Genomic DNA, 12,702 nt, shown 5'->3' on the forward strand with positions numbered 1-12,702 from the left:
GGCCACCCCTTTCACCCCCTCTCCCGCCTCCTCCTCCTTCTTCTTTCAACCTGGCATCCTTTCCTCCCTTGAAATCTTTGATGTTAGTATTTGGATCTGAAGTTCTGTGTCTCTATAGGAGGTTTTCTGAGAGACTGTATTCTTGTATTTAAGGGCTTCCCTGGTGGTGCAGAGGTTAAAGCGTCTGCCTGCAATGTGGGAGATCTGGGTTAGATCCCTGAGTCGGGAAGATCCCCTGGAGAAGGAAATGGCAACCCACTCCAGTATTCTTGCCTGGAGAATCCCATGGACAGAGGAGCTTGGTGGGCTACATTCCACGGGTCGCAAAGAGTCGGACACGACTGAGCGACTTCACTTTCACTTGGTGGCCCGGTGGTTAAGACTCCCAATATTGGGGGCACTGGTTCAATCCCTGGTTGGGAAACTAAGGTCCTGCATGCCACATAAGGAGGGGGAAAAAATCCTTGTAATTGATGATTCTTCCAACAAAGTCATTGTGAGGATTCTGTGAGACAAGGCAGGGAAAGTCTGGTGTGATGCGTAGATGTGGTGTCAGTGAAGTGAAGGTTGCTCAGTTGTGTCTGACTCTTTGCGACCCCATGGACTATACAGTCCATGGAATTCTCCAGGCCAGAATACTGGAGTAGGTCGCCTTTCCCTTCTCCAGGGGATCTTCCCAACCCAGGGATCGACCCCAGGTCTCCCACATTGCAGGCGGATTCTTTACCAGCTGAGCCACAAGGGAAGCCCATTTATTTTTGCTATGCTGTGTGGCTTGTGGGATCTCAGTTCCCCATCTTGGGATTGAACCCTGGAATCCCACAGTAGTGAAACCCTGGAATTCTAACCACTAGACCACCAGGGAACTTCCTGTTTTTCATTTTAAAATCAACTTTATTGAAGTAGAATTTACATGCAATCAAATGTACCCCCTTATAAGTCACATAGTCTGATGAATTTTGACAAATAAGTACTCTTGTGTAACTGCCAAGACATAGACTGTTTCCATTCACCCCCAAATCTCCTCCCTGATTTTTTCTGCAGTCGATTCCCCTCCACCCTGCTACAATTTTGTGTGGACCGAATGAATCTTTAATTCAAGGGGACGGGCCCTATGCTGTGAGGGGAGTTATTCACATGTTTACAGCGTCTTTCCTCTTTCACAAGCTCGTTTGTCTCACATGGGAGGTCATGGGTGCTCAGAAGGTCTAGGTGATGACACGTGACAGAAGGTATCCAAAGCCAAGAGGGGGAGCTCCTGGGCTAGGGGCCTGACACTGGCAAGTTTGTGGGTGTTTTGGGCTCACAGGCCTGTTTGCACCACAGAGGCTGGCAAAAGGCTGGCTTGTGGCCCCACCTTTACCCCAACTGGTCCAAGCCTCCTGGGTGTTCAGATGTCAGATGCCTCAATCTACCCACCTCTCAGGTTAGAGCAGGCCTTTCCAGTGTCTACAGTTTGGGTCATGGGAAAAAGGAAATGAGGCTAGTAGTATCATTTGCTTCTGGTGGCTCAAAGAGAAGCCAGCGTGTCTGCAGACTTGGCCTCTGGCTGGGTTCTGGCTCCGCCTTACTGTGTGACCTTGGCAAGTCACTTTCCCTCCCTGGGCCTCAGTTTCCATCTCTGTAGAAGGACACTAATCATCTCTGCCAGCCTGACTTCAGCTTCACCTCATAGTTCTCTGCTGCATGAATACATCCTGCTCTTCAAAGACTGCGCTTCTGCCCATGCTATCCCCACTCCCTGGAATGCTCTTCCTTAGGATCTGCTGTCAAAATTCTCGTTCTTCTAGCTCGTAGTTCTGGTACTACTCCTTCTGTGATTTTCCTCAAGACAGAATGCTGTGTTCCTTCCTCAAGCTTCTCTATGCTCTCAAGGGCAGGGACTGTGACGAATGACAGAATGGTAGGTTCTGTTTACTGCGATGACCCAACCTGTGCCAGGTGCTGTGTAGTCACTCTGTTATCTCATTTAATCCTCACAACAAAGCATCATTATTCTCAGTGGACGGATGAGGAAACTGAGGTTCTCAATAATGCCACATGTCCTGGGGGCCCAGAGCAAGTAGGACAGCTTGCATCCTCTCTTTTCATCCCCAGCATCTTGTAGAGAGCCGAGCCAGCAGGTGTTTATCACCGAACGCATGAAGAGTGCCTGTGTCCCATTAGTCAACTTCAAACCTACCTTCTGTTGGCGTTGGCAGGCCTGAAGCACCATGCTCAGCAATGTCAGCTTTTATTATCATCGCTTTCTGCTGATGTCACAGTTGCAGTGAGAGCTGTCCAGTTACAGGGTGGGGCACACAGAGAAGTGGGTAATTACGCAGTCACTGGGGTAAGCACACAGTCACTGGGGTAAGCACACAGTCATTGGGGTAAGCAAGAAAAAACGGGATGACCCCTAGGATGCAGTACAGGAGGTCTGATCATCAGCAGCCAAGTATGGCTTCTGCTACCCCAGTCCATTATCTGGGGGTCCCAGGGGTTAACCCAGCTCCCCTACCAGCTTGGGGGATAGTGGGGTAGAATTGAAACACATTCTCCTGGTACCTGTGACCCAACCATGCCCAGCCCCCAAACTCCATGCTGGTCCATGGGTTTTGAATCTGCATCTTTTACAAACCGTACTTTTTTTTTTTTTTCCTATTCCTGACTTGTCCTGTCCCACAAGCCACCTCCGAAGTGAAATACCCATATGCGGAGCCCGAGGAATGAGCGCCTGGCCTTTGAGTCGGAGCTCTCCTTGCCACCTCCCTTTTCCTTGCACTGTTGTGCAAGACGGGCGGGTACACCTTCTGGGGCAGGTCGGATCAAGGCCAAGGAACTTCCTGAGAGCTGGCAGCCGCGGGCGGGGCTGGGGGCAGGGGAGCAGGGGCGGGAGGAGTGCTCCTGGGCGTCGCCTACCGGCCCCGCACGTCCTTCTCGGTGTGGCTCTCTTCCCAAGAGGGTCGGGGAAGGTGGGGGGCGTTGACACCCAGGCTGGAACCCCGCAGGCACCCCCGTCCTTTCAGACGCCCCCCCCCCCCCCCAGCGCCATCTCTTTCTCCGGTTCGGTCACTGTCCGGTGCGCCCCGCTCCGCGTCTCCCTTCCCGGCCTCGCTTTCTCCGACCTCCTCTTTGTTTCTGTCTTGCGGGCGGTCCTTGCATACCCCGGCCCCTGCCCCGCCCGCTCGACAGCCACCGAGGAGGGGGCGGGGCTCGCGTCTGGGGGCGTGGCCTGGCGGGGCTGGGCTGGGTTGGGCGGGGCCGCGGGCTGGGGCGCGAGGCGGAGGCGGCCAGCTAGTGGACGGACGCTACTGGAGCCGGAGCGCGAGCCGGGCAGAGGCCGCAGCCAGGGGCGGCGGGAGCAGGGCGGGCCGGCTCCATGGCGCCAGCGGCGCCTGTCTGAGCAGCGCAGGCAGCGGCAGGCGGCGGCCGGATCGGGCCGCGCGGCTCCTCCTCACCATGGGGGACGTGCTGTCCACGCACCTGGACGACGCCCGGCGTCAGCACATCGCAGGTGAGTCCGGCGCCACGCAGCGCGCTCTGGGGGTCCGGCGGGGAGCCCCGGCCACGCCCCCATCGCTGCCTGCCTGCTGGGGTCTGCGGAGAGTCAGGCCCCGGGCAGGGCGGGAGTGGCCCAGGGCCAAGAACTGTTGTACAAGCTTGTTTCTCCTACGTCTGGGTGCCCCTTCCTGGCTCCTTCTGAGTCCGCCCTTCCCCCTCCCGAGGGGACTCGAACTTCCACCCACCCCTGGGAGCCGCCGGGTCTCTGGATTCCTGGGCACACTCCTGCAGCCTGAGCTGTGGAAGAGGGTCGCAGCCTCCCCACTTCACCTTGGGTATCTTTGCCCGGAAGCGATCCGGGCCCACTCGGCCAGCGTGTCCTGACCTTCCCTGACTGTCCCAGGTCCCGGCTTGCTCTGGCTCCAGACCCAGTACACGTGGCCAAGGCTTCCAAGGGACTGGCCCATCAGGGTCTGAGCCTGAGCCTGGGGAGTGGGCCTAGGAGAGATGGAGTGCACAGGAGGGGTGGGTCAGAACCCGTGTCCCTGGCCTCCGGCACAGCTGGGTGCTTCCGCGGAGGCTTGTTTAGGGGGCTGGTTAAGGCAAGAGCCCAGTCTCCTCAGCCCCCTCCTTCAACCGTGCCAGCTCCCAGCCCTGCACAGTGGCCGCTTCTCAGAGGGGCAGCTGCCCTCTTCCTCCCTGGGAAAGCACAGGGAGTGCTGTAGGGTCCTGGCTCCTCCTTCCCCAAACTCCAGGAATGGAGAGACAGGGTAAGACCCCCAAGCTGCCTGGGAAACTCAGTTCTGGGGGAGGCTGCCAGGGGGAATCCCAGCGTCTGTTTCCCATCTGGGATCTCTTGGACAAGTCTCCTAACGTCCTGGCCCCTTAGTTTCCCCCTCTTCGAAATGGGGTGAATACTTTCTTCTTAATCGGTTTAAGTGAGCTAATTCATATGGCTTACTTAACACAGCTCTGGTGTGGGGGAGACCCCAGTGTGTGGGGTGCTGGTCCATGTGCAATGGTGGGGGCCAGTCTGTGAGAAGGGAGCCTGTTGCTCTTGGCTGAACTTGCCTCTGTCTGGTAGATCTAGCACGCTGTGCCTGCCTACACTTACGATGTGTCCTGCCATCCTGTAGAGTTTCTGCAGCTGTGTTCTGCCCACTCAGACCTCTGGAGAATAGGAACCAGGGGTCTCCCAATGCTGTGCTCCCACCCTAGCTGGACACAAAGATTTGTCCTGTGACTGGGGTCCTGGGCCCATGACGGAGATCCCCTTTTGTGCCAGGCAGGCCTGGGGCTGGCCCAACGGTGGGGGTGATGTAGAAGTGAGTCAGACCCTCTCCAGCATCAGACCAGCAGGGGGTTAAGTCCTGGAACACTTGTTTGTAGGACAGGCCTGGACTCTGGGAGGAGGAAGGCTGGGGCGGAGTCTTCCTGTCCCCTCCCTGTCGGTGGCAGCCTCCTAGGGTTCTGTAACAGTCCATCCATTCATGACCTCCTCCTGGGGCCCTCTCACCCCCGCCTGGGTGGGGTGTGCTGCGCCTTCTTAAGGGGGGCGTTTACCCCCCCACCCCCACACACACACCCAGCTCTGGCTCTCCCCCCTTCCTGCCTCCTGGGCTGAGAACTGCCACCTTGAAGGGGAGGAGACGGAGGCCGCAAAAGGTGAAGTGTCCTCTCCTGGGCAGGCTTGGGTTTGCTTTGTGGATACCAGGCTGTGTGGAAGAGGGCTGGGCCCACTCAGAGCCTGCTGGCCTCTTTCTTCTCAAAACTTCAGTGCTATTAATAGCCCTCTTCAAATGCCTCAAATTCCTGGTCCAGGCTCACCTGAAGGGGCTCCTGCAGTACCAGGGGTGGGAGGGGAGGCAGCCCGCAAGCCTCCAGCCCCCCTCCCATGGGAGGAGGCTGCCTGAGAAATAAACCTCTGGGGATACTGTCGCATCCTCCTTGCCCCTCCCACGGAGCAGCCAGGGCAGCGGGGCATTTTCCTGCAGGACAATTAAAATTCCAGAGCCCTCCCCCTCCAGCCCAGGGCTGCCCTGTAAAGAAGTCAGCTGTGCTCTGATTTCTGAGGCTCCATTCCTGTTCAGGTTCTGTGGCTTGGCCGGTGGCTCTCAGGGCTCCTTGCGCACCCCGAGCAGGTGAGTGCCAGCCTGCAAGTCCTGGCAGGGGTCAGGCGCGCTCCTGCCCATGGTGCCATTTTTTTTTTCTTGCTGTCACGGCACCTTTCATCTTGGAATTTCAAAGCTCCTGGCAAGCAGGGGCTTGTTCTCACACCGGCGGGCCCCATGTGGCTGGTGGCAGGATGAGACTCCTTCGTTCACAGGGGAGTTTGCATGGAGGAAGAACCCTGGCCAGGGAGCCAGGAGGCCTGTGTAATCTCGGGCAGCCACTCGCTCTTACTCTGCTTTCTCGGGGTCTCAGTTTCCCGCTGTGACCGAACCAGTGTGCTCCCTGACGGCCAAATTCGCTTCCGGCTCTGAGGGCCTTGTTGTTCAGTTGCTAAGTCGTGTTTGACTCTTTGCTATCCCATGGACTGCAGGCTTCCCTGTCCTTCACTGTCTCCTGGAGTTTGCTCAAACCCATGTCCACTGAGTTGGTGATACCATCCAACCATCTCATCCTCTGCTGCCCCCTTCTCCTCCGAACCACCTGGAATGTTTCCCACACACCTCAGACTTGAGCCAGCTCAAGGTCTCCTAAATCTCCAGCTTAGGTGTCTAAATCTCAATTTTCTTATCTGTAAAATGGGAATAATGACATCATGCAAGTCTGAAACTTAGCCCAGTGCTTGGGACACAGTAAGTGCTTAGCAAACATCTGCCTTTGTTATCGAGATGGTTCTTTATTCTCTGTTCCCGAAAGGGGTCCAGTGTTTGAGTTTAAACGGAGCAGTTATAGCTGTGGTTAAGGGCTTGTCCAGGGTCTGTCCAGGGTCTGGGGTCAAGGTTGATGCTGGTTTCCTGGATGTAAGAGTCCACCTGGGTTTTGGGAACCTGTGATTGCCTTCTGCATTGGCATATGTGTGAGATGAACATGGGTTCTCTGGAGTGGGTCCGGACGGCAGTGAGTGATGGGGGACCCATGTGACAAGGAAGGAACTAGGACGTGAAGAGATGGGAGGTTAGGCCAGCTCATAGCTTCTTCCTGGTGCAGAGGCCAGGACAAGTGTGGGCGTTCTGGTGACTCCTGTCAGCACTGTGAGAGGGGTTCTTTGCATATGGTCTGAGCCACATAAACCAAGATGGGACAGGTGAGGGAGTGAGCTCACTGTTGCTCAAGGTATACAAGTAGGGGGTTGGGTGCTGCATTCATGGCAGGAAACCTGGCCCTGCCTGGCATAGAATAGTGGGGGATGGGAGGGGGGCTTCTGCCTCAAGGATGGCCTTAAAGGACTCGACTGATGCTCTGGAAATTCTGTTGACCAGGATGAAATTGTGGTGGTCAAGGAACTACCTCCCCCTCACTGCCTACATACACACAGTGCCCTGAGGTTTATTACCTGAGAGCGCTCCTGCTGAAGTTTGCCAGTGCCTGCCCACTTCCCTTCTGCTGGCCTCACCTTTCCCGTTGCTAATTCTTTTATTAAATAGCAGCTTTATTGAAACGCAATTCACCTGCCAGCCAGTTTGCCCATTGAAAGTGGACCAGTCAATGGTTTTCTGTATATTCAGGGTCGGGCAACCATCCCCATGATCAATTCAGAACCTTAGGTCACCCATGAAAGAAACTGTCTGCCCATAAGTCATCACCCCTCCCCCCTCCCTTGCTTCTCCTCCAATCCTTCCCAATTCTAGGCAGCCACTGCTCGTGTTGCGTGATTGCAAAAGTAAGGAACACACAGACAATTTGGGAGTGGCGAAGTGAAAAAAAAATGAGAGCTCCTCCACGTTCAGTCACTCTCCCCAGAAGAAACCCCTCCAGATTGGTGTGTCCGGGTCTCCAAACGCCCGTGGCTGTGTATATACACATTTAGCTCTGTTTACAAAAAGAGGTCCCATGGTATATTTCTGTGGTTTGACTTTTATCCCCCCGTCAGTATATTGTGAGCATCTTTCCATGTCAGAACACGAGCCTGCCCCCTCCTTCTGATGGTGGGTTTCCTTTTGTGCACGGCGCGGTTTGCTTATCCAGACCCCTGTCAACCAACAAGGGGTTGTTTCCAGTGTTTTGCTAGTAACCATGGTGCTGCCCGAACTGCCTTACACGCATCCTGAGCCAGGTTCCCCTATCAGAGCGGTCTCAAAACGAAAACACCTGAGTCACGTTTTGATGGATTGATGCAGAGCCTCTGAAAAGGCTCCCTCCTGACAGCACGTTGGACCATCAGATATGAGAAAAGGGGGTATCTTTTTAATTTATTGAACAAAGTAATGAATATATTTTTTTGTTTGTTTTATGAACTGATTTTAAAAGCCTGCCTTTCCTCCTTGGGCCGTGGTTGTGCCTCCCAGGAGTTTAGCGGTGGAGGCTGCGCCTGTCCAGGTGTGTGGTATCCTGATGCTGCCTTGGGCTTTGCAGGGAGACCACCAGGCCACCGGAAGCAGTGCGCCACCCCCCTCCCCTTCTGTGCCTCAGCTGCTGCCCTTAGCTTAGGTCTGGGTCAGCCCCTGGAGGTGAGGCGTCTGGGGAGATTCGGCCCTGCCCCTGTGTCTTCTTACATAATGTGCTATTGTTGGCGTTGACCCTGCCCTCCCCCCTCCCCTCAGCCTCCACTCTGTTCCTTTCCCACCGCTGGGGCCCGAGCTCCGCCTCGCCTGCTCAGAGCTGCCTCCCACCTCACCCCTCCATCCTTCCCACACACGCTGCCAAAGAGCCTTTCTGGACCCAAACTGGGCTGTGGGCCTCCCTCCCTGCCGCCTGAGGAATGAGGTTTAGAGACAAAACTAGGAGAATCAGTCACCACCATCCTGCAAGAATTCATTCTTTAGTGGTATTTCCCTTCTGTGCTTATTGTTACACACTGCTGAGACCGTGACTCAATTCGTGCCTTGCTCCTTGATGGATTAAGCGATGTATAATAAACATCTCTCCCCGGTCATCAGAACCTCCCTGGAAGCATTCCCCCAAACTCCATCTTGTTCCGCCCAAGGCCATCTGTGCAGACGTTTTTCTTAGCCTTTTCCCCTAAGGCAGGACATCGCCAGGCTCCCCTGTGACTAAATAGGTGGTTTTCAGGGGCACACTGAGTCGCTGTGTTTGTCTCCTTTCCCGCTCTGGTCAGCTTCCCTGCTGAAGAGAGACTCATCCACTTGCCCTCCCCTCCCCCAGCCCACAGCCTGCTCCCACCAGCCTGGGCATTTTGAGGGAGGTCCATTCCTGGGAGCCCCCTGACGCCTCTAAGCATCTTTCCTTGAGAGTGGGCTCAAAGAGGCTGCTGGTGAACTGGGGGTGGGGGGGACCACGGACTGATGTCCATGGCATCTGGGTGTGACCAACCGTATATCTCCTGCTGCTTCTCTGAGAGCAGTCCACTGATTTGTCTCCTGCCAGAGGATGAGAAGATAGAGGAAGGAGGGGCCGCTCCTAACCTGTCCGCTTAGCCCTTGTTTAACTGAGCACTTATTCTGTGCCAAGCCTTCCTTTGTCTCTTTGAATCTATACCCTCCACTTCCCTTCCCAGCATCTTACTGGCCATGGTTGGGAGCACAGGGACGGAGCAAGTCAGTGGCCAGGGAGACAGCATGGAAAAGGGCCCAGAGAGAGGCAGACGCTGAGGAGAAGGGGGCTGGGAAGGGAGGAGCCGAGTGGGAAGAGCGGCATGTGTCAGAGTCCCCCCTCCGGTCATTACTCAGCCCCGACTCAAGTCTGTCTTTGGCCAGTCCTGCCCTCCTGCCGGCGCCCCCTCCTCCTCCTCCTCCGCAGACCAAGCTCATGACTCACTCCAGCCCGGGTCCCCTCCTCGCAGCATCCTTCTGCGGTCGCAGAAATTCCTCAGCTGCTTTTCCTTCCCCTACCCCGCCCCCACCCACTTCCCTGCCTGGGGAAGAAGGGTTTTCTGAAGACGGTGCCGGCAGGGCAGCGTTGGAAGCAAAGATAGAGGTTTCACACCCTCGAGGGTGGAGCCGAGCCATGCCCCCGCTTCCCGGTCGGATCTTGGGGCCTGAGTCACAGAAACGCTGCAATCTTTCTGATCACACCGATTTTTCAAACTGGAAGAACAGGAAGTGCCCATCTCTCCAGGGCCCCTGGTTCCACCCCCAGCCCGGGAACCATCTCAGTATATAGTGTAGATGTGCTTGGGTGGAGGGACCTACCTGGTGACACAGCGGATGGTAAGACAGAAGAAGCAGGGAGTCCTGGGCAAGGCTGCGTAGCAGACTGCTTGGGTTCGAGCCTGAGCTTTGGCACTGGATGGCAGATTGGCCACCCTCTCTGAGCCTCTGTGTCTCCCTTCTGTAAAAGAGGTTGACAGTTCTCAGGGTATAGAATCAAGAGTGACAGCCCCTGCCCGGTGCAGCCCGGGGCTGGTGAGCGATGAGAACATAGCACGTGGTAGCTCTGATGACTGACGCTTCCCGGACAGGCATGGGTCAGGCCTGTCCTGCAGCCTCCGTCCCCCAGGCCCCTGCCATGTGCTCCAGGAAGCTGGCACGTCCCAAGTTGAGGAGCCCCCAGACTCTGGCCCTGGACAGCTGCAGCGGTCAGTAGACATCTGGGGGTGGAGGGCTGAGACAGGCTGTGCTGATGCACCGAGTGGCTCGGTGGCTCATAGTCAACAGCGTTGCCTGCGCTGTGCCCATTGTTGGGCAGGGCCCAGAGAATAAACAGGCAAAAGACAGATGGGAACGTGCCCCCCTCGCCTGGCCGTGTGTCCAGATTTACTTGCTTGATCTGGGTTTCTGTTCACTGATGGCTCTTACGACTCTGACCGATGGCTCTGCTTAGCTCTGTGCCTTTTCTCTCCATCTGTGACCCCAAGACCAGGATCTACTTACAGGCATTCTCTGCTCTGAAAATCCTTTCCTTGTGGTCTTGAGATGCCTCCTAAAGGCAGGGCTGGGTGGGTTTGGATGTTAGAAGTTGAAGGGGAGGGTCCCCATTTGTGTGTCTGTGAGACCCCGCAGGTTCTGCAATGGGCTCTGGCCCCAGACACACTTGGTCATTCTTTTTCATTAACTCAATAGTTATTGATCTCCTACTGTGTGCCAGGCACTGTGCTGGATACCAGGGGCATACCGTGTCCCAAGCTCTTCCACAGCCCCTGCCCATGTAGCACTGCCTGGCTGGCTGCCCCTCTGCAGGCTGAGGGGTATCCTCAGGGGGCAGACCTTCAGTGGGAAAGTGTGAGGGGTAACTGGTCCAGTGGGTGAGGAGGGATGGGGTGAAGAGGAGGGAGCCACAGGGGCTGGCCTTAAAGAAGAGGGGACCTTGTCCTGAGTGTCCTGGGGAGGCCTAGGAGGGTGGGTAAGAGGAGGAGGAGAGCCCAGTGGTGAGAGGGGTCCGAACCAGTATGGATGGGGTATAGTCAGGGTATGTGTGTGTGTGTGTGTGTGTGTATGTGTGTGTGTATTTGACTCTGTGTGTATGTGTATATGGGGTGATGGGGCAACAAGCCTTGGTGATGGTGATGTGTGAGGTTGGGAAGACCTGGTGCCAGTTCTTGATCCCGTGGGATTGATGGACCCCATCAATTTGTTTTGGGCTTCCCCCGTGGCTCAGCAGTAAAGAATCTGTCTACAGTGCAGAAGACGCAATAGACTCAGGTTTGATCCCTTGGTCGGAAAGATCCCCTGGAGGAGGGCATGGCAACCCACTCCAGTATTCTTGCCTGGAGAATCCCATGGACAGAGGAGCCGTGCGGGCTATAGTCCATAGCGTCATAAAGAGTTGGACACGACTGAAGGGACTGAGCACATAGGTTTTATTGAGGTAATCAGTGGTCCTGCAACCCTGCTTATCATTCCCCTGATTATGGGAGACTCCCTTCGTCAGCAACTCTGTGTATGAGAACCTTTTCTTCCAGGGGCAGAATGGGAAGAGGTCTGGGCCTGGATTCCGAGGACCTGACTCTGAGATCTTGTCTCAGTGCCCCTGTCATTTGGCAGATGGCGTCCCTTCTCCGGGCCTCAGGGTCCTTATCTGTCAAGTGGGTCTGCAGTAGCCTGGACGTGCTAGATGGTTGTGAGGCATCAATGGGATGATGTCCCCTTGTCGTCAGTCCTTCCTGTTGGGTATCGTCTGTGACAGGATGTTGGCTGAGGGAGTCCCTCCTCTCAGGAATCAAAAGTGCAGGGCGTGGGCCAGGGCGCTGGGGTCAGGGTCCACATGCAGGGCCAGGGACTCCAGTGGGTAACTGGGCACCCAGGAGGAGCAGAGGAAGAGTGAATTGTAGTTTGGGGACTTCCCTGGACTTCCAGTGACTAAGACTCTGCACTAGCAACGCAGAGGGGTCCAGGTTTGATCCCAGGTCAGGGAACTGGACCCCACATGCCACAGCTAAAGAGGCCACATGCTGCTGCAGTGAGGGTTGAAGCTCCCATGTCCTGTAACTAAGACCCGGTGCATAGATATACATAAATATGTATTTTTTAAAAGATTTTTTTTAAAAAACAATGAATTGTGGTTCAGAAAGTGTGAACCCCACTTCCACATCCACATATCTGTGGCCACGCCGGCCACAGCTGCTCTCCCTCCTTCCCATGCCCCATGCCGAATGGAGCTGATTTGTGTCCAGCCAAGTTTGTTAAGCCAGAACCTTCTAGAACAGGAGTCCCTTGGGCCAGAAGCTACTCACCCTCTTGTGCTTAACCCGCCTCTATTCCTTCCCACCTGCCAGGAGCCATTTACAGGGGCAGGCTGGGAGGCGAGAGCCTGAGGGCTGGTGCCAGGCGACCTTTGGCAAGCCCTGTCTGGCCTCCCTTTGCCAATCTGTGCAGCGGGGCGCAAGCACAGTCTCTAGTGGCTTCCTGGCTCTGACCTTACGGGAGCCTGTGGGCCTTGGGCTGTGTTGAAGGCAGGTGCCTAGCAATTATTTATTGCATAATGCCATCTTGCTGTGGAGGGACGTGCCTTCTCTGAGAACTGCCCTGTGCTGGGTAGAAGGGATGAAGCAGGGACACGAGCCCTGATCTCATGGGCCTCATGCCATCCAAGAAGCTTCCATCAAGCTGAAGGCAGTGTGGTTTGTGTTACAAAGACAGTGGGTCTTTATGTTTCCAAAGTGCATGTTGGTTTTAAACTTTGGTCAGCCCAACTCAAGAGGCAACACGTCCAGCC

The 12,702-nt window shown here is 55.7% G+C and overlaps 1 protein-coding gene across 1 annotated transcript in view; it reads left to right on the forward strand.

Moving 5' to 3' along the window:
• The first annotated feature begins 3,246 nt into the window (after nt 1–3,246).
• Nucleotides 3,247–12,702, forward strand: part of NIBAN2 (niban apoptosis regulator 2) — a 54,306-nt gene continuing 44,850 nt past the window's right edge. Inside the window, exon 1 of the mRNA XM_069582378.1 lies at nt 3,247–3,496. Within this exon, the coding sequence (XP_069438479.1) occupies nt 3,442–3,496 (55 nt within the window). The 5' untranslated portion in view covers nt 3,247–3,441. The remainder of the gene's footprint in view (nt 3,497–12,702) is intronic.

The sequence above is a fragment of the Ovis canadensis genome, chromosome 3, assembly GCF_042477335.2.
Source record: "Ovis canadensis isolate MfBH-ARS-UI-01 breed Bighorn chromosome 3, ARS-UI_OviCan_v2, whole genome shotgun sequence".
In the NCBI taxonomy this organism is placed as follows: domain Eukaryota; kingdom Metazoa; phylum Chordata; class Mammalia; order Artiodactyla; family Bovidae; genus Ovis; species Ovis canadensis.